Source organism: Pleurodeles waltl, chromosome 11 (genome assembly GCF_031143425.1).
Source record: "Pleurodeles waltl isolate 20211129_DDA chromosome 11, aPleWal1.hap1.20221129, whole genome shotgun sequence".
Lineage (NCBI taxonomy): Eukaryota > Metazoa > Chordata > Amphibia > Caudata > Salamandridae > Pleurodeles > Pleurodeles waltl.
This window is the reverse complement of record NC_090450.1, coordinates 99,920,138-99,942,757: the sequence shown is the minus strand read 5'-3', so window position 1 is coordinate 99,942,757 and position 22,620 is coordinate 99,920,138. Positions and strand designations below refer to the sequence as shown.

Below are 22,620 nucleotides of genomic sequence, written 5' to 3'. Positions count from 1 at the left end.
ATTCATGCACTAATGCATTAGCAAAAGAATTGGGTGCACAAGTCACTTTCTACACATGTACCCCACTTTGCATATCAGCCAAATTCTTTGATAATTTGCGCTTGTTTTACTATTGAGCTTTTTGTGACGCTGCTGGTGTTATAGGGAAAAGGATTTTTAGGATTCCTAATTTTGCAATTTTTTTCTTTATTAACATTCAGCTATTAAACGAAACATACAACCATTGTGGAGGGTCATGAATACTTACAGATGCAGTTTACCTGCGACATTGAAGTATGTAACTTTTTTTATTTATACAAGGCATCGTGAGTACTCATGTTTAAAATTTAAACTAATGAGAGTACATGTGGCAAGCATACAATAAATTAAGGAGACCTTGAAAATGGAAAGAGTTGGCTTACAAACATATGTTGTGATAAACTGAGACCATCTGAGCAGAAGGTCTACATAAATCTGTTGCTGTATGCGTAGAGAAAACAAGGCAGACGCTCTTCTTGGATCGCCAGACTAATGGATGTGTAACATCCTAAGAGTACATTCTGAAAAGAGTTCATGACCAATTTATCCTGGAGACAAAAAAATGAATGTACTGCACCATGGCCACAACAGAAATAAGCCTGCTTATTTATTATCCGTTACTTCTGTACTAGTTAGATGTTTATTTACATGTTATTTCAACATCTCTGCGCATGAACAGTTACTTTCTATGTTCACCTCTGCGGGAACCTCTGTCACATACAAATAAGGAGGATGCATGTGAAAGCTATGTGAACCTCTACAGAGGGGCGGAAGAAGGTATTGGATGGGGACCATGCTGACCGGGGAATGGAGAGTTGATCATGTAATGGCTAACAGCTGCCTTCTGTAAAGGGGTTTGCAAATCCCCAATTGTACAGCATTCACACATGGAATCATGCCAACTACGGTTTACAAACGCCAGCAGTAAGGGTTCCAAATGCAAGACTCCATAGGGCACAGCAACAATGCCCAAAAGAGCTCTGATTACAAGAGCCCTTTGCCCTCATGGCAGATCTATTTCTAATGTGACTGGTTCTCTGCCTTCACTTGATTAAATCTTTCCTTTTGCTTTGTTACAAACCACTACCATTTAGCTCTCACCTCCAGGGACTTATATCTCGGACTATAGAAGGGCACATAGCATTTTGGTCATACACAATCTTTTAAATGAATGCCTTTCTAACACCCATTTAATACGTATTAACAGATGTATTTATTTAACAGTTTCATATAGAGTTATTTTACTGTGACGTGTGTGGGCGTATTAGAACGCACAATTACAAGTGACAGCAGTCTCTTTTACAGTAGGCCCCAATTAAGCAAATATTGGTTTATGGTTATTCACCCTGAATCTCAATGGGTGCTTGGGGGACTGACAAACAAAAAGAAAGGACATCGCCAAATATAAAGAATACCATCATCATGGGCCTTCTTGTTAATCCAAACCCTGTGCCACTGTCATTATGCAGAACGAACTGCGGAAGAACTGGAGTCCAAAAGAGAGAAAAAAAAGCTTGGTGATCACTCTCCATATATGTGTGGGTGTCAATGGGGTAGAGAAAGCCACCCTTGACTTCTTTGTGAAAGCTTTGAAGATGCCACAACCATTATCCTGTGCTAGTTTATTAGCGGAAAGGTCTAAACCCTCATTCCCAGCACACTGGATGACTTAGCTTCAACATAAGGTCTTCCAATACAATGTACGCTGGTGCCCAGTCAGCCATCTGGCTGGAGCACCTCGTTGCACTGTCAATGAGTCAGAAAAGGGAGGATCAGGGCATGGCATTACCATAACTCGGAAGGCTTAAGTTTAGTAGTGATGACATTGAGGTGATGTTAAAGACATAGACAAGCACCACACCTTAAAAGCTGAGGTGTCCACCAAAGTAGCCATACCAGCTGGAGCAGGAGGTGGAACTTCTGCCACAGCTCCTGGCGTTTTGGTAACATCCAGAAGGGAGAGCTATCTTGCTAAGGTCCATAACTCCTCAGAATGTGTTAAAGACTGTGAATGTCAGCTGCAGTCTCAAAGAGCGGAGGTGGTGTTTCTGTTCTTTTCATGCTTCTACCTCAATGGTGACTTAAAAAAGGATCAAGAAACAGTGTTCCTAATACTTAGTCACCAAAGGATTTCTGCCAGTTTCCTGCATAGCCTTAGGCTGCATCTTATTTGTGAGTTATCCCTGGACACTGTAAGCATCTATCTTGGCTCGATCACAAATATCAGACTGCTCCACTTCAGACATGGCAAGAACTGGCTTTGAAGAGTAACAACGCACTACAAAGATGAAACATTTCAATAAAGGAAATGCTAGGGAAAATGTTGAAAGAGATCCTGATATGGTAAGCGCTCTGGTCCTTGCATCTGATACATATGTATAGAAACACAGACATCATGACTGACAGGAGACACATTCATAGGGTAGGGTAATGCATCACATGATGACAGGTTGGCTTGGCAGCCACAGCTGTTCGTGTACCATCGAATACTCTCTTGAGACTGACATTTTTCAGATACCATCTGATACCTCAATACATTTTAGGAGATGAAGAATCAGACGTTATGAGTATTCTTTATGATGATTGGTATATAATCCGTAACTTCTTTAAAGGAACACTTATGTACCTGCATATCCTCTTTACTATTATGTAACTATTAAACCGAATGCCCCATATAGTGGTTGTTTTCATGATTGCTAATTCATATTTGGAAATTAAACTAGGATTTGTTATGAGATCAAGATACTCAAGATCAGATTTAGTGCAAAAGTTGTTGGTATATAGAAATATCAAATCTCCAGTCCCATAACACTTGCTTGCATGGAAAATACTCAATCTTGGTGATGCTGTTTAAAAACTTACTGCCGTTCTAACTTTTCCTTGTCCATATTTATACGCAGCTGGTTTAGTTTCTGTTCCATTTCATGGTTCTCCATCTCAAGGTGCATTGTCTCCAATCGTAGTTCTTGCAACTTCCTGTGTAATCAAACCAGACAATAAAATCAGCCTTAGGCTGCACCAACACATTTTAAACATATGACAATGGATAATGAGCCTGTTTTTTCCTTTCAACCAGAGTGATGTTTAGCACAATTAAAATATGTAATATATTAAATAATAGATTTAAAATGTATTTTTGAAGGTAACCGTGCTATGTAGTAACAATAAATAAATTAAAGCATTTGTGTTATTCCAAGTAGTACAAATTACCTACAGTTGTACCGATGATCGTATGTGATACATACAAACTCCCACTAATATGTTTGTGTGTGTTTGTAAATATATATTCACACACAAATGCATATACAAAGAACTCTCAAGTGTCTTCTTACTGATTATAAATTAGGTAATGACTTTCTTTCTTTTGCTAAGTAGAAATTAGCAGGGTTTGCAAAGGGACACATTCATGCACAAGTATGGGTCTAATGAACAAAACACTGGTTGCAAAAAACTGGACGCGATTTGCGACTGGTATTTTTGCAGCCACTGTGGAATTTTAAACTGATCTGTATACTAATAGAAAAATGTCCATTCGGAATGGGTTGTGTTCCAAACTACCTCATGAATTGTAATGAGATGGATGGTAACTTGTGACTAACTCCAATGGGGTGCCATCATAGGAATGGTGGCCTGCTAGTTTGTGATCACATTAAAAAAGCTAACTTTTTTTAAATGCTGCCAATTTGTCTTAATGGAAATGGAACTGCATTAAAAAAAGCTTACTTAAAAAAACAAAAAAAAAAAACAAAAAAAACACAGTTTGAATGTTGGCAGTGATCCCCTGGACCAATCCTTACTCTCCAACAAACTTTTTATTTCATTCACAAAGGAGAAGGGGTTTCACGGGAAGCTTTCCCTTTTGTAAATGGCTTACTACAAAAACTCAATACATTCTCATTGTTTGGTGAGTGGATTTTGGTCACCAAACAATGATACTTCTCCTAAAGGATCATTGTTTAGAAGGAATGCCTACAATCTCAACCCTTCTGAATAGCCACACCGCATAGCGAAACAAACCTGTTTTAGTAGTTGGCAATAATTTACCAACTCATAAAATAGAATTTATACATATAAAAAAATATTTTTATGGTCACAACTGCTCTTTGAGAATTTAAAGAATGTTTTGTACATTAGGTCCTACATTCATGAAGGGTAGTGTGGGTGCTTATCTGTACCATTAGTGGGCTCTTGTCAAGAGGGAAAATTCCTGTGTTAGACCTGTCCACCTTTGATGTGGTCTTTCCCCAAACTTTTTGCCTTCTCCCCTCCTTTTTGATGAAACCCAGTACATGTGCTCTCTCACCTAAACATGGTAAAACTGGCTTACACCCAATTGCCACATTTAATTTACTCACAAGTCCCTTGTAAAGTGGTACTACATGTACACAGGGCCTGCTGTAAATTAAATGCTGCAGTGGGCCCGGAGTTCTTATTGTTACATTTGCTAAAGTACACTTCAAAACATGTCTCATGCCTGCCATTTCAGCCTGAGTGCAGTTTAAAACTGCAAACTCTACTTGGCAAAATAACCCTTCTGCCATGACTACACCTTGTTTCTTAATACATATAATTTACCCTTAAGGGAGACCCTAAACAGCCCTTTGGGCAGGGTGCAGTGCATATAACAAGTTGGACTTGTACTTTCCAGTTTTACATGTCCTGGTAGTGAAAAACTATTACATGTGTTTTTCACTACTCCAATGCCCACCTCTCCCATTGCATAATAATGGGTTACCTTATCGCATTTAATAAATGAAAATTTTTGTTTGGGAATAGGAATAGAAAAATCATGTTTGGGCTCTGCTAGCTCCTAATTTAACATCCTCTTTAATCGTAAAGTTGCATTTTACATCACAATTGTTAAAATGCTACTTTTAGAAAGTCAGCATTTTCTTGTCCTAATCATTTGGTGCCTGCAGCCTGTGTCTTGGGTCACATGACTGGGCGTAGTTGGTAATTGGCCTTTGTGTATTCTTCCCAAACAATTGGTGATTAGGTGTTTGCAGGATGGGCCAAATTATCAGAATGGGAAGGGCAGAGCTGATCTTCATCCCACTTGTTTTTCAAAGGAGATGTCTCCAGCATGCTCACAAAGAACCTGATACCAGTGCTGTGTTCCCAAAGAACTCTTGCAGCCTGGGCAGGTGAAGGGGGGGCATTTCCAGTATCAGATGGTAAAAAGACCTATAAGTTTCTCCCACTTCAAAGTCTGGCAGCAGGTATAAATATTAGACCTTCAGACCAACTCTTCACTACACTGCTACTTCCAGAGGACTTACTTGCTGCTTGAAGGAGAGACGACCGTCTACTTGAATCCAGGACTACCAGAGTGACTCCAAAGATCAGTTGGCTGACGTTATGTTCTGAGCTACAGACACAACAAGCTCCAGAGGCCACCCTACCACAGCCTAGTTGACTTGCTGCACCTGTACCTGCAAATGGACCTGCCTGAGCCCTCCTAGCCTCAGCTAGGGTGAGTCCCTGATCCCCAATAGGGGCCTCCCTTGGTCCTGGACCCTTGGCTGGCATGAGAGTGCACTACTCTGGACAGAAGATGAGAAATCCTGTAATTTTGGGCTCTTCTGTGCTGCAAAAGGGCTTGTTTGCACTAAGATCTTGCCACCTGCGATGACTGCCCACGCAAAGCTCAGGTAAACCTGACTCTTCACAGTACAGAGACAACCAGAAGTGGCCGGCAACACGAGATCTGCACTCCGTGTCACAGCATCAACAACCCATGATGACGGTCTACGCGAACCTCCAGCAACGACCATCCATAACCCCCAAATGGAACTACGCGCTACAGCGATGACCAACCGCAATGCCAGGCCTGCTCTACCTGCTACAGTGACAACCATCCGAGACACTGTCCCTGCCTCCTCCACTGTGAAACAAACTCTTTGTGTTGGGCTAGGAGAAGGTAACTTTCTTAGTGGGACTGACCTGGTCCCTGTATCCAGCCCAAACTGTCTCCATATCCTTCAGTCTGAAATTTGGACTTTACCCTGGTCTACCACAAGCAGATGACCTAAAGTGGCGCTTTGTGCTTTTAGGTGATTTACTTACCTAAATCTGTGAAACTGCATATCTCCTGCCTGTTCCACTGATTTCTTTTAGCATTTTGGTATCATTTTATTTATTAATTTTTACATTTTCTAGTGTTGTTTTTTCACTTTATTACTCTTTGTATGCTGAATAAAAACTTTACACATTGTCTCTAAGTTAAGCTGGACTGCTTTCTTGACAAAGCTGCCAGAGGGTTAAGCACAGGTTAATTTAGTGGCGTCTGTGGTTCACCCCTGCAAGAACTGTGGTTGTTGCTCGAGTTGGGCTCACCCCCCCCCCAATAAACCAAATTATACTCTGTTTGCAGTTATATTCTGAGATGCGATGACTGAAAATCGGATTGACATGCATCTCAAGACTGTGTGAATGAACCCAGTCCCTGGGTGTACAATCAATAGGGATAGGAAGAGCAGCGTGGAAAGGGAGGATGTAAATGAGGCATCTAATCAGCAGACAGACTACATATACTTGTGTGCACTCCCTTGATACTGTTCCAAGTGTGAAGCAAGAGTGGGGCTTTGCTCAATGGTCCTATGATTATGTGCTTGTTAGAAATTGGGTCTCTAGTTGGCAGAGGTATGCACCTGTCCAAGTAGGGACCACAATCCTAGTTAGGGTAAGACACAACACGCCCTAAATTATCCTGTGCTCACCCTCTGGTAGCTTGGCACAGAGCAGTCAGGTTTATCTTAAGAGGTAATGTGTAAAGTATTTGTGCAATACTTGAAAATAACACAGTGAAAACAACACAAAAAGACTCCTCACCAGGTTAGAAAAATAGATTATAGTTTTCTAAATAAAACAAAACCAGAACAACAAAAATCCATCCAGTAGAAGTTGACATATTAATTTATTTTTAAAGATTAAATGCAAGTATAGCGCTTAGAAGCAAATATCGCTTAACGAGTTACTTGGACGTGCTGGACCGGGACAAAGTTCAAGTGTTCAAGCCAGACACAGGACTCACACAGGGTGTTCTGAGCAAAAGTACCTTATTCCTTGCTGCAGTACGAGATGTGTTGGTGATCTACGTACAGCTGAGGTGTTGCGTGGAATTTCTCAATGCAACTATTATGATGTGTCAGGTCTAGGAGCAAACCGTCAGTTCCGACGTGCAGCATTTCCGAATGCGATGTGCCGGGTTTCTCCACGCTGTAGAGGTGATGCATAGATCTTCAGCACGCAGTAGTGCCGATGCATCGGTTCCAGAGCAGTGGTTCTGAGTGCGATGGGGTGGTTCCAAGTGCAATGCACCTATCTGGTTCCCGCAACTGTTGCGATACATAGATTCTGCTCTTGCAGTAGAGGATGTGTCAGTTCCACTGGAGCAAAACCCTAGGTCCACTTGCAAGGGTCTAGGACTGGGGTGGCACCACTTGGCAGGACAGACTCACAACCAGATGAGCCCAAGGGTTGGAACAGGAGGGTTCTACGTTTTTTGTGCCCCTGAAACTTAGGCAACAGGTGGTAAGCCAATAAGCCCTTGGAGACACTCTGGAATCACATGATACAGATCCAGCCCTTCTCACCCAGGGCAGAGGAACAGCAGGCAGAAGGGTAGCTCAGCAAGGCAAGAACACAACAAGGCAGAGTTCAGCAAAGGAGCATTCCAGCAGAGTAGCAGTCCTTTCAGCACAGCAGTTCTTCTCCCCTGCAGAGTTGACACAGGTCCAGAAGAGTAACACATTGGTGGTGCCCAGGGGTCCAGGACTTGTACCCAGTTGTGCCTTTGAAGTAGGGGAAGTTTAAATGAAAAGCTTTGAAGTGCACTTAAAGGTCACTGCCCTTCCTGCCCTGGCTCCAGATTTACAACAGGGGATATGTATCTTTTTGTGTGTGGGGCAGGCTCGGCCCTTTCAGGTGCAACTGTCAGGTCCTCCCTCCCACCCAGACCAGGGAGGCCCATCTGCCTGGTGATGGGCCATCTGGAAGTGAATGGCCCATCAGATATGCCTAACCTCCCTTTGTGTGTGGCTGTCTGGACGGACTGCACAAAGCCCAGCTGTCACCCACCCCAGACATGTATTGGAGACAGGCAGAAGGCACAGAATGGTTTAGGTAGGGGAAATGCCCAGTTTCTAAAAAGGGGCATTTTTAGACTTGCAACTAGAAACCCAACTTCACCATAAGTTGTGATTTTGAATTATGAGTCCATGGACACCAAACCTGAAATATCTATCTTGTCCCAATTGGAAATTACACTTATAAAATGTAATAGGGTAATCCCAATGCTAACCCATGGGAGAGATAGGCCTTGCAGTAGCAAAAAATTAATTTGAGAGTTTTTCACTACCAGGATATGTTAAGCTTAAAAGTACATGTCCTACCTTTGAAGTACATTACACTCTGCCCACTGGGTTGTGTAGGGCCTACCTAAGGGGTAACATATGGATAAAAAGGGAAGATTTAGGCCGGGCAAGAGATTTACCTTGTATGAAAGCTACTGCACCTAACTAAAGCACTAGTCCCAGGATGCACTACTAAATGCCCGAAGGCTTGCACTGTACACAATATAGTTGTAATAATGTTACAATGTTCTCAACTTTTAGATGTGGTTCAACACAAACTTATTCACATGGGTGTGACAGACTTATGACTTGCAAGCAAGCCGGCAGGTGCATGTGTCAAGTTTTGCACACAGCAGACTCTTTAGGACGAGGATGTAGCTTGGACTGCCAATCACACACTTTATGACTGCTCTGCTTTCTTTTCACGTTGATAGTTTTTAACTTTTGGCCAATAATACTGTCAATTTTTTAATTTTGTACTGAAGGATGGTTTTACTTTGATCAAATAGTACAGAACGATTCTTTTATTTCGCAATGGTTTTAATTAACTGAGCAGTATTAATAAACTTGAAACTACCTCACTATGGGCTAGTTGTATGTAACACTTGTCACAAAAAACTGGTCGCAAAAAGTGACCAGCATTTTTGTGAACAGTGTGGAATTTTGCAAACTGACCTATGAACGTACAGGCTGGTTAACAAAATTCAGCACACCCACTACGAATCAGCAACTCATATGTTTCCATCATCACACGCTAAGGGTGAGGCCTATTATAAGCACATTACATTATTCTATTAGAGAGATAGCCCCAGTGTCTAAACGCAGTGCCTTTCTCTCTGTATGTCTCGGATATGTAAGGTCTGAGAATTTTGGATCATATTTACCCAGTTGCAGCATCCATCCGTGTTTGCATAGAAGCCCATTTTTGTTGTCTGACTGCATGTGTAGCTGTCTGTGTGTATTTGTACTTCTATGTGCATTGACTGCATGTCTGTAAGTACTAATAGCAAGGACATGTGTCACATGTTTGTGCATCTACAGGTATCATAAAATACACAGCAGTTACAGGAACATATTCATCAAAAATATCATAGATAGTGGCTTTTCCAATGCTTGTTAATTTCAGGTACACTTACTTTGATTTTGCTATTACAGAATTTCCACTTTTTGCAGCAGGGACAATAAAGTCACTGGTGCTCATTGTACCCGATTGAAGTTGTTTTCGTTAAAGGCACGCAGAGATGGAGCTTGCAGTTTGTCTCCTAATGTAACAAAAATAAGAAGAGGGTCAAAATGAATAAAATATGTTAAGAAAATCATAACCAGGATTACTATTGAGAATATATCAGTACTAACAATGCTCCAACAATAAAGTAAACTTGATAAGGCTGATACTGTATATAAATAACTTTCTGGGATACTGAAATAATTGAGGGTCAAAATTTCTGCTTGATTCGCAAAGCCATTAATTTGGCTGTAAACCTGTGTATGGTCATGTGTTAATTTAAGCATGTCAGGAAATAACTGAAGGATATCACACAAGGCTTAATGGATGTATTACTAAGGATTTCACTCCACAGGTGCTATGAAATCTGCAGGATAGGGAGTGGGAGGAACAAGGCATGGTTTGCCTTAAAAGTAACTACAAATTTGCAAGTTTGTTGCCACTCACAAACTTCATTTTGACTTTTCTCACGGGTCAGAGTTACACTTTGGTAAAGGACTGGAATAACGTCCTTTCCAGATTGGGAAACTAAACGGTTTGCCTCCATACTTGAAGAGGCTGAAGGTGAAGTAGTTTCTGCAAGATAAAACAAGCATTTGCAATGCAATGGGTCTCGCATTTGCTCAAGTTAGAGCCAATAGCGTTGTAAATTCCTAACTGGACTTTTCTTGCCACTTAAATTGAAAATGAAAAGTAAAACAGTTGACATAAGCAAGCCGATTCGAAGCACCATGGCCGCCATGAGAATGAGCACGTAGGAGAGATACAAAAAGAAAAAGAAGTTTGCTTGCAGTCAAACGTATCGGGAATCGTGAAATTATCCATGTAACAGGGGAAGTCTGCAAGGCGAAAACAAACCCGGGCAAAAGAGAGTTAAATGTAAAGCAAATGCCAATGATACCAAAGGATTTTTGAAAGGCAAGCCCACGAACAAGTGAAAATGATGGGTGTGCGGTGGGCACGGTTAAAAACCCACAGTTCTTACAACAGGTCAAAGCACCCATGCGCTCGACCTAAAAATGCTTCCCCTGTGGAGAAAAATAAATAAATGAATAAAGAAACAATGCCATTAGGTCTCGTCTACGTGAGAGCCATTGGCTTGTCCAATGAGCTTTGGCCGTGTCGTACATCAGTGTGATTGCAATTCAGCATTGCTAAAAGATAGTGGCATAGAGAAGAGTGGCGTAAAGGTAAGTGTTGTAGGGTGGCGTGGCGTATAGTCTAGTAGAGTGGCATAAAGTGGAGTAGAGTGTTGTAGAGTGGAGTAAAGTAGCATGGAGTGCCGAAGACCTAAGTGGCAAAGAGTGGAGTAGACAGTCGTAGAGTGGAGTGGCATAGAGCAGCGTAGAGTGGATTGGCACAGAGAGGCGGAGAGTGCAGTACAATCTTGTAGTGTAGAGTGGAGTAGATGGTCATAGAATGGAATGGCTTACACTGGAGTGGCATAGAGTGGTATAGAATGCAGTAGCATAGAATGATGTAAAGTGGAATGGCATACAGTGGAGTAGAGTAGAGAAGCGCAGAGTGGCATAGAGTACAGTGACAGAGTGGCGTAAAGAGGAGTAGAGTGTTGAAGAGTGGAGAGGCATAGAGTTGAGTAGTGTGTCGTACAGTGGAGTGCAGTAGAGTGGAGTGTCAGAGTGGCGGAGAGTGGAGTAGCATAGATTGGCGCAGAGTGGAGTGGCAAAGAGAGGCATAGAGTGCAGTGGCATAGAGTAGAGTGGAGCAGTTTAGAGTAGAGTACAGTGAAGTTGCACGCAGTGGGGTAAAGCAGAGGGACATTGAGTGGAGTACAGTGGTGCAGAGTGGAGTACAATGGAGTGAAGTATGCATGGTGTGGTTGTGCTTTGCCATTTGACACAACACATTTTAAATTGAGATGGCCATTAAATTTACCACCACACTTCAAAGTTGCAAAACAATATACTTCATTTGTGCTTTCCTAATTCTGATATATTCTAAAATATTTGTACAGTTAATTTACTGGCATTTCAATTTTGTAGTGTGCTGGAATAAAATCCTTTAATTGAGTCCCCAGAACTCTTCAAGAATGGCACATAAATCCTCTCATGTTGCAGTCAGAGAAAGAAAAGGAAACACCAAGCTCCCCGGAAAACAGTGTCTGACATTAGACCTGTTTTAGAATGCACATGAAATGTGACCAGATAAAAACAAAATCCTGTTTGTTGCTTATTCACTTCTGAAACCCAGTGTGGTATTTTGCTTCAGCACTCCCCCCCCCCTCCCCCCCCTCCTCCCCAACTGCCCTACTTCCGGAGACTATGGAATGGATTGCAGAGATAAGTAGAATCAGCCAAGCAGAAAGACAGGAGGCAGGAAACTTTTTTAAAGAAATAAGGACGTTTACTACTGTGAACTAGCATATGAGGAAGACAACTGAAAACAAATGTGCTCTCCTGGACTGCCGCATGAAAAAAAAGTTTTCAGACAGCGAGCACTCGTGGAAGAATACAAGGAGCCAAGTCAGAGAGGTGGTAAAGAGACTATGCTCCAGGGATCTGGAATTCCTATAGCCCCACACCTGGGAGGGCAACAAGTATTAATGTTTGTTTTGTTCTTGGGACAAGTAGGCCCAACCTCCTGCAGCACAAACCCTTTAGCTGCCACTTAGAGAGAAGGGAACTGTCTGCAATTGAGGTCATCTGTGTGTTTATAAGTTAATGCTGTTCCAACTTATATTTATGGTTGAATAATGAAAAGATCACACTGCACTACTGACTAGTTCCAGTGAAAAGAAAAGTCTACACAGAAGCTTGCATGCTAGTCAGGGCTTAGTAAAATGAGCAGCCTCCTCCCCTGTGTCACTCAAAGCTGACTCTGGGTGTAGCTTCGTTCCAATTGGGTCTGGAAGCCACATGACCAGTACGGGCCTTTTGGACAAAGGATTTCTTTCTCCAGGCCTTCCCTTACACGTAACTATGTATGGGCAGGCCGTACTTCTGTTACTTTCCAATTAATGAAGTTTTCTGGACCCACATCAATTGTCCTTTGTGAGCTGATAAGGATCACATACCATTCATCCAGTTCATCCTGTCACCAGCTTAAACCATTATTCTGCTCTAGAAGTAGTTTTCACATTTTATTAAGGTCAAGCATTGGCTGAGCAGCTGCTGGAAGGCTAATACAAATCAGCCTCCAAAATGTTCAGGCATGGAAAAATAACTTTCTAGAAGTTATTTTTCCTAAATGTATTTGAAAAATCTAAGTTCACCAATGAATTGGACTTTTCAGCAAATATGAAAAAATAAACTTTGTCTTGCCATTTCGACCATTCCCTGTCAAAAGCTACAGATTCTGAGTTTATAATCTGTATTTAGACAATATCTAGGATTCAGCTACATCCCTGCCAGTGAAGATATCTTTTTGGGGTCTAGTCACTGGATGAGCATGCCAACTTGAATTTCGAACGTTCCACTTTTTAATCTCAACAAAGTGCACTTAGGAGTAACCTATTAATATTTTAAAGCAGGGTTTCCTGCCTTTAAAAACTGGTTATTTTGACAGGTTAAGCAGCAGGTTTGAAGGCTGCTGCAGTCCAGCTAAACATGGAAGAGACAAACCCATGTCCTTAGGATGGCACATTTGGTGTTGTACTTCACAGGAGAGATTTAAATATCAGGCTCTGGCAGCCTTCAAACTTCAACTTCAATATATGAATCAGTGATAAGCCAATGTTATCATGTTAAAAGAGGGAGCACAGGCACTTTACTCCTGCTTAGCATGGGTAAAAGTACACAGAGTTGTAATGCCTCTAAAATATGGCTCTAAAAAAAAGGGAAAAGAATCTGGGGTGACCATGTAGAAAAGAAAGATCAGTGCCATCTTTTACATTGACACAAGAGCAGTGCATGAGCCTTGGACTGAGTGAACTGTGGAGAAATTAAAATAACAGACTGGTAGTCATAGATGCAAAATTTAGTTATTAGAACTGTTTGGTTTTAAAAGAGCACTTTATGATGCTTATTGTTAGAAATGGGGTCTTTGGTTGACAGTCAGGTTACCCCCTGTTAATGCAAGGACCCTCACTCTAGTCGGGGTAAAAGAGAATCACCCTCAGCTAACCCCTGCTTACCCCCTTGGTAGCTTGGCAGAGCAGTAGGCTTAACTTCAGAGTGCTAGGTGTAAAGTATTTGTACCAACACACACTGTAACTTAATGAAAACACTACAAAATTACGCAATACCAGTTTAGAAAAATAGGAAATATTTATCTAAACAAAACAAGACCAAAACGACAAAAATCCAACATACACAAGTTAAGTTATGAATTTTTTTAGATTAAACTCAAAAATAGCGCTTAGAAACAAAAATGCTTCGATGAGATGTTAACACGGCGTCGTGACAGAGTCGTTCCCAACAAGCCGACACCAGCAGCGCCGGACACGGAGTCGTGTAGACCCCCAAGTACAGTACCTGTGGTGAAGAGTGAAAACAAGCCGATGCGCTAAGTCGGGGATCGCGGCGTCTGTGCGAAACGTTGAATCTGTGCACTTCGAGCGGCGTCGGTCACGACGTGGTGCGGCGACTTCCACAGAGTCACGGACTTCAGCTGGGCTGCTGCGATGTCGGGCCTGCGAAAAGCGTCGCGTTCCAGCGAAGGTCACAGCGTCAGGTGCAGGCGGCGTTACCGAATTCAGCAGCGGCGTCGGTCCGGAGTCGTCCGAAGTCGATTTTCTTGAAAGGAAAGCTGGTGGAAATCCAAGGGCCCAGGGACTGGATAGGGCACCACTTGTCAGAGCAGGAGTCTCTCCAGAGACTCCAGGTGCTGGCAGACAGAAGTCTTTGCTGTCCCTGAGACGTCAAACAACAGGAGGCAAGCTCTAACTCAAGCCCTTGGAGATTTCTTCACAAGATGGAAGGCACACAAAGTCCAGTCTTTGCCCTCTTACTCTGGCAGAAGCAGCACTGCAGGAAAGCTCCACAAAGCACAGTCACAGGCAGGGCAGCACTTCTTCCTCAGCTATCAGCTCTTCTCCAGGCAGAGGTTCCTCTTGGTTCCAGAAGTGTTTTTAAAGTCTGTAGATTTGGGTGCCCTTCTTATACCCATATTAGTCTTTGAAGTCACCTTTCTTCAAAGGGGACTCACACCTACTTGTGAAATCCTGCCTTGCCCAGGCAAGGCATCAGACACACACCAGGGGGTTGGAGCCGGCATTGTCAGAGGCAGGCACAGTCCTTTCAGATGAGAGTGACCACTCCACTCCTCCCTCCTAGCAGAGATGGCTAATCAGGAAATGCAGGTTAAACCCCAGCCCCCTTTGTGTCACTGTCTAGTGCGAGGTGAAAAACAACCCAACTGTCAAACTGACCCAGACAGGGAATCCACAAACAAGGCAGAGTCACAGAATGGTTTAGGCAAGAAAATGCTCACTTTCTAAAAGTGGCATTTTCAAACGCACAATCTTAAAATCAACTTTACTAAAAGATGTATTTTTAAATTGTGAGTTCAGGGACCCCAAACTCCACATGTCCATCTACTCTCTAGGGGAATCTACACTTTAATCATATTTAAAGGTAGCCCCCATATTATCCTATGAAAGAGACAGGCCTTGCAACAGTGAAAAATGAAGTTGGCAGTATTTCACTGTCAGGACATATAAATTACATTACTATATGTCCTACCTTATCAATACACTGCGCCCTGCCCTTGGGGCTACCTAGGGCCTACCTTCGGGGTGCCTTACATGTAAGAAAAGGGAAGGTTTAGGCCTGGCAAGTGGGTACACTTGCCAAGTCGAATTTACAGTGTAAAAATACACACACAGACACTGCAGTGGCAGGTCTGAGACATGATTACAGAGCTACTTATGTGGGTGGCACAACCAGTCCTGCAGGCCCACTAGTAGCATTTGATTTACAGGCCCTGGCACCTCTAGTGCACCTTACTAGGGACTTACTAGTAACTCAAATAGGCCAATCATGGATAAACCAATTACATACAATTTACACGGAGAGCATATGCACTTTAGCACTGGTTAGCAGTGGGAAAGTGCTCAGAGTTCAAAAGCCAACAGCGACAGGTCAGAAAAAAATAGGAGGCAGGAGGCAAAAAGATTTAGGATGACCCTGCATAAGCAAAATTCCAACACTTATTAAGCCAGCTCCAAGGAGCTCTACAATTATGCAAACATGATTTACACAGAGCACAGAGTGATGCAAAGTCTATGGTCCTCATTATGACTTTGGTGGTCTTTTACAAAGACCGCCAAAGCTGCGGCCCCCGAAAGACCGCCAGTGCAGGCGGTCTCAAGACTGCCCAATTATGACTCATGTCAGATTTCCACCTGATTTCAAGTGGAAATCCGACAGCAGTCGGCCTGGTGTACGGCGGTGGAAAGGTGGTTCCACCGCCAGCACCGCCATGCCAAAAGGACTCCGCCTGCCGTATTCTGACCTGTAATACAGCTCAACGGTGTCCTGAGGGTGGTGCGATGCTGGCAGTGGAAGCGCAGGGACCCCTACCCCACGACCTCCTTGACGGAAAAGGTAAGTGATCGCCTGACAGGGAGGGGGGGTGGGGGTGGGGGTGTCTGTGTCTGCGTGTCTGTGTACTTGTGTGAGTGCTTGTGTGAATGTACTGAATGCCGGGGAGGGAGGGTGTCTGCGTGTGTGAGTGCGGTGTATGCGAGTGAATGTGAATGTTTGTGTGCGTGTGTGCACGTGAATCGGGGTGTTTGTGTGCATGTGAGCATTTGCATGGGTGTTCCGGTGTACGTGCATGAAGGAGTGTTTCTGTGTTTATGTTTAAGTGTGTGTGATTGAGTGATTGGGGGTTTATGTAGTGAATGTGTGGGTTTTTATAAGAGTGTAGAAGAATGTGGGTGCACATGTATGGGTGTGTAGACGTGTGGTGGGGTGTCTCCCAGCAACAGGAATGAAGATTCCTGTCATCGGGTGTAGGACTGCCAGCATTTTCGTGGCGGTGGGACCACCAAAAGAAAATGCTGGCGGTGTGCCACCGCGTCATAGGCTTGCGGTATTACAGCTGCTGACGGGCCGGAGGTGCTCACCTCCAGCCCGGCGGACTGCACAAAAGTGGGAGTATGGCCAGCATTTTGGTGGTTTGGCTTAGGGCAAACCACCAAACTCGTAATAATACGGTCTTTACTGCCAGCCCATCGGCAGTAAAACCGCCGCGGCAAGTCTGGCGGTCTTAACACCGCCAGACTCGTAATGAGGGCCTATGTTTGGTATAAACTCAATGGTGTGATGAGATTATGGTGAAGCCTTAGTACTGCTTGGCCCGTTGGCCATTCCATACTGCCCATTATATATTGGTAGTTGCAACCAGTTTTAGGTCTACGGCCAGACAGAATTCAAAGTGTCTGAAGATTTTAGCACGGGAATGTCAGATCCACAGAGCCTCCACATCCTTATGTATGCACATTTCTTTTTCCTTTAATAACTCCAAAACTACTGAAAGGATTTACACCAAATGACGAAAAGCACGCTTTCTGAACCAAAGAGCTAGCTTTCTGCCAAATTTGGTGTAATTCTGTCCAGCAGTTCATGCTGTAGTCATATATAAAATCTCTATGTGAAATTGCATTGTGTCTTGAGACCCCGTAACCCCTTTTTCTCACCCCCTGCTTGACGAATCACCCAGAACATTTCAAGACAGCTGATAAAGTGAGTTTAAAACTACTTTTGAAAAGTTTGTGAAGATTCTTCAAACAGCACCTAACAAAGAAAAAAGCTTTTACCATGGAAATTAAGTCCTAACTACAACTACCTACTGGTGACATCCAGTAAATAATATATTATTATGTGAAGCTGTCTCCTATTGATGATATTCAAAATGGCCTTTTGCACCTAAAGAAATTCATTCCTTCAAATGGACCCAAGTCCAGCTGGACTTTGATGGAAATCTCTGTACTGGGCAGAGTTACATGCTTGTTTAAAGGAAAGCAAAGGTATTGTTGCCCAAGGTAGGTAAGGAACACACAGTCACTCTTCTGTATGCAGGTGCGTTGGTCATAAGGATCGTACTGAAATAGGACTTTAGCGACAATTGCATGCAGTCGTAAGTATTGCCACATAAACAACTGATGGTAAATAACATGTAAAACACGGGTAGCTACAAAGGGTGAACATTACACAAGTCTCTTGAAAAATTAAAGGAAAAGCTCTAAAGCTTACATACGTAGTAAGAAGAATTCTTCATGGGGTAACATCAAGAGATGGAGACTGATAACAATGAGCAAACCAGGTTTAATCAAGTACATGTTGGCCTTGTGACCTTTGGTTAAAGCCTTAATGTATAAATTTACACATATTGCTTTATAGGAATAGTCTATAAATCAGTTTGTTTAAATTTTTAGTTTTATGAAATATGAGACAAGATGTGGGAACCAGCTTTGGGATTACCCAGGAGCACTTAATAGAGGAGTTCCACCTGGTACTGGGCTTACAATCACTCGAATCTGAGGCTGAAGTGCTAGCTATACATATTTACTCAGGACTCTAAACTAAAGTGATTCTTCCATTGCTCCGGTATGCTTAGGTGAACGTCTTCAGAGTAGACGTGAATGCTTACAGATATTACAAAAGATTAGGCTCTGTTTTAAGACCTGAGGTTGCAAGTGATCTGTTCACTCAGAACCAACTGAAAGAGATTGGAAAGGTAACATTGAAGCATAAAATTCTTTGCAAATAAGGGATCTCTGAACCTTCTGTAAGCATACGTTCAATCTTTAGGCATATCTGGTTATTTCTTGTACATACCTTATCCACAATTTAAGCATTTTCTCTTAAAGATGACAAGTAAAAACACACTGTCTCTTCTTTTCAATGGGATTGTCTCTTCAGACATCAGCCATGATTCTCAGGATGCCAGAGAGGAGACAATTGTTACAAATAAAGGGACTCAAACACTACTCGTGCCCCATGGGCTCCACTAAACCAGTTTTTCAGTTTGTAACATGTGAACTAGACAATAAAGTGGAGGAATATTATGACTTATTCACTAAGTGACTTAGAGGTAACGGCAAAACCACTCTACGCTGATGACATGGTCCAATCCATGGTACTGTGGCATTAGTGTGTTGCCTTTCACATGCATAAGTAAGTCAAGAACTTAATAAAATGGAAACGGCTGACACTGAGGAGGTGGAAAGGTCCATGCCACGGAATACCTCAGTCATGGTTGTGTTCAAGGTCAAAGATCTTGAAGTCAAGTGAGTATCTGTGGATATGCACTTGTCTAATGGTGAAAGACCTAGAGATCGACAACTCACACTCATGGTGGATAAACTAATGATGGACTCGTGATTTCAAAAAAATACCAGCTCCTGATCTTAACAGTTGCTGTTATACCATGTACTTCACTAGCTTCTCCATGCAAGTGGGCAAAAGAAGAAATAATGGTGTCTCAACTTTTCTATATCATGCTCAAAAGTACTTAAAAACTGCATCAGAGTGGCTGAATGAGCAGCTATGATATTCTTGTATACAGAATCACAGTCAGTGAACACACTGACCAGATATGAACTATGCTAAAGAGGCATTGACAGAAGGGGCTCACCAGTTAACTAATAAAAATGTGACTTCCTGCAGTCAGGCATAGAAATCTTCTAAAATGTTTTTTGCAGAAGGAGTGGAACATGGTCTGTAGAAAGTGGCTGATGTGAAAGCTATAGCAGACTCGTAATTTCACCCCTAAAAAGGTATGTTTTCCCAGAATGAGGTGTTATTGCGAGAGGTTTATCAATAATCTAACCTCCCTTACAAGCCTACTGAGAGGCCTCCTAATGGCAACTATGTCATAGACCTTGATCGAGGAGCACAAAAAATCTTTTAAGGGATTAGGGGTGCACTGTCTAGGACCACAACCATGCAACGCTAAGAGCAGAGAACATCAATACGACTGGCAGCAGATGTGAGTCCTACGGAAATTGGTGGTGTCATCCTACAGGCACAAGACAACAGGGAGTTGGGCCATTGGTGTATGAGACTGATGGAAAACAGGTACTCACACATTGAGATAAAGGTGCCAGGTATACTGTAGGAATATCACCATTTTCATTTATGTTGCTACAGAACTGCTGGTTTCACTCTTCCAAGGTTCCTCATCTAAACAGTCCCCTCTAAAATAGAAATGAATACTGCAGTTGCAAGAGACTGATGATTCTCTAATTATTATGTAGAGAGAATCTAGAGTCCATTAAAGACATGGAGGCCAGCATTGTGCATAACTATTCAATCTCCTCTCATTGCAAGACCTTTAAATAACTTCAATACATCACAAATACAGAATGCTATCATAACGTGTATAATTCTCAATCATATTACTTCACGTCTCTTCTTTTTTCAGACTGCATAGACCCAAATATTAAAATCTGCATGCCATCTGCAGCACATAATTTCTTCCAAATGTGACTAAAATGATAAAACTCTATCAGTTATACTCGGTTCTCAAAATGCACTTGATCAGGACTGTAATGTTTGTGACAAATCTCAATAGCCTTTACATCAGAACCCTTCTAAAGTCACTAATTTCTGTCTCAATTGTTTGAAACGTAGGTAAACATTAAATGGGCACCAGCAAAAAAGATTAAAAATCAAGTTTACATCCCATAAGGTATCATAGCTTACATTGGATGGTCTTCTGAGTCTAATCTTTTTCATCACTCTATAAACCAAAACATCACTGCCAACTGAACGTTGACACACTAAAGAATGACCAGCTGAAATTATTGAATTATAACAATATACTGCCCTGTAGCTGACACTGTTTAGACATAACACCACTAAAAAATTAGCCACTTCAACTATTGGCGCCACCACAGAGTTCATACTCCTTTGCATGTACCAACTACTCCAGGCTCCCCAAAAACCTTGCATCTTTTCCCAGTTCCAGGACTTCAAGTTTTAGCTAATTGATCTTTAGCCTGTCCTGAAATGCCTCTCCATCTTCTGCTTACCCGGGCAATTTCCAAACAAGAAAGTTCAGCATTCCTTCTAAAACCAAAGAATGCTCCTTTTCATCTGTCCTGACCAACAATCCCTTTCTCGCAGTAATCAAGAAAGTTCCTTCATTTGTTAACTCCATTACCTTTAGAAACCAGGCTTGTGAAGTATAAAACTGAGGGCCAAGGACTGCCAGACTCACGGTGACGGTCGGGCGGCTGCACTCCAGGCAGTTTGACAGCCACATTACAACCCTGGTGGTGAAACTGCCAGGGGACTGCAGTCACCGCCAGGAATGTGGTTCCCAACAGGTTGACAGTGGCCTGAGTTGTGTTCAGTCACGGCGGTGCTGAACTCAGCTTCACCCTGTGGATTACTACTCAGCTTTTCTGCCAGCCTTTCCGTGGCAGTCACCTTGCCATGAAAAGGCTGCCGGAAAGCCTGTGCCAGGGGCCACAGGGGGGCCCTTCACCACCCATGCCGTGGGCAGTGCAGGTGCACCCCTTCCCAGCACCATCGGAATGCGCACTGTCTGCTTTGCGGACGATGCGCATTCCGAGGGTGCTGTAGTGCTACCGTATTGGTCTTGGCTCCCTAATGGGAGCAGAGACCAATACCGTAGCATTGTTCTCACCAGGCTGATCAGCGGGAACATCATAATACAATGTTCCCGACAGTCAGTCTGGCGGGAACACTGTAATACAACTGGGGGAGGAGGGGGAGAGGGATGCCGCTGGCATGGTGGTGTCCTCCCCGCAGCCACAGGACCGCCAATGTCGTAATGAGGCCCTGAGTCACAAACATTACCATGCATTACTCTCTGTCAGCTTTCACCACAACCCTCTATATCATAGCAAATGGAGGGAAAGTATACCAATTAAATTATTCCAATTCTGTTGGAAAACGACTACAGCTTTTGTATCTGACTTTTGTCTTCAACTGAAATAACTGATCGCCTGACAAGCTTATCTGCTTGCAAACAAATCTATCTCCAGTAGTCCCACTTTTTCAAGCAATTCCCTTGAAATAGAAAAAGTTGAATCTCCAATAGCTGAAAGCCTTGAGATATCTTGCTCATATCAGCAGTCAGCTTCTCTGCTCCAAGTAAATTGTCTGCATTTAAAAAACCTTTGCGCTCCATACAAAGATACCATAACTCTTCACCAAATCTGACAGTTTATTTGGTCTGCTTCCATCTTATATTAGTCACTGCAGACTCAATCTCCAGATGCATCAAAATCATAATGTTCTTTAAAGTTTCTTTGAAAATAATTTCTTCCATTAGAAGACTTCAGTTTGTTCTCCATCATAATATCTCCTACCTGGCTTCCACTAGTAGGGGCATAGTGTTCACATACCACAGACTTCTCCTTACACCTGAAGTCTTCAGCCTTTGCTATGCCCTGTAGTCTAAGGACCTGGAAAATTTGCCTGAATTGATAAAGATAAAATACCAATTACTGAAGTTTGTCCTTGAGAGTAACTTGGGATGTTTTTTTAAAAGCCAACCAAACCTTTTTCCTTAATATTTTAATGTTTGGGTATGATGACAACAATCTTGCCTGAGCAGTACCTACTTGAAAACCAAGAAACTGTATCATCTTCTCTGGCACCAAAACAGATTTTTCTACATTAATGAAACCTAAAGTCTCCAAAAGATGTATTGCTCAATCTAAATAAGATACTAAGGCCCTCATTTCGTGTTTAGCAGACCACGGACCGCCAAACCTGCAGTGGCGGTTGGACCGCTGCAATCCTGGCAGTCGGACCGCCAGATTATAATCCTGGCAGTTGGACCACCAGGAGACTGCTGCCTCCGCCAGGATCAGAGATCCTGATGGGTTAGCTGCGGTGAGAGTCGTGGTCAGCCATGACAGTGCATAGTTCAGCACCACTGTGCTGATCATGACTTTCCTTTCCGCCAGCCTGTTCATGGTGGGATCCCTGCCTGAAAAGGCTGTCGGAAAGGCAAAGCTGGGGCCCACCTGCCAGCTACCTTGGAATGCGCACTGTCTGCTATGGTAGACAGTGTGCATTCCAAGGGTGCTGTGTGCGACGGGATTGGCCTCGGCTACCTGAGTGAGCGAAGGCTAAT

At 42.8% G+C, this 22,620-nt stretch overlaps 1 protein-coding gene across 2 annotated transcripts in view; it reads right to left on the bottom strand.

Moving 5' to 3' along the window:
• The window catches only part of ZBBX (zinc finger B-box domain containing), a 440,192-nt gene that overhangs the window by 406,435 nt on the left and 11,137 nt on the right, over positions 1-22,620 (bottom strand). For both annotated transcript variants that reach the window (XM_069213223.1, XM_069213224.1), the window contains exons 2-3: positions 9,509-9,634; positions 2,881-2,994 (exon numbers count right to left, since the gene is read on the bottom strand). In XM_069213223.1, coding sequence (XP_069069324.1) covers positions 2,881-2,994; positions 9,509-9,573 — 179 coding nt within the window. In that variant the 5' untranslated portion in view covers positions 9,574-9,634. The remainder of the gene's footprint in view (positions 1-2,880; positions 2,995-9,508; positions 9,635-22,620) is intronic.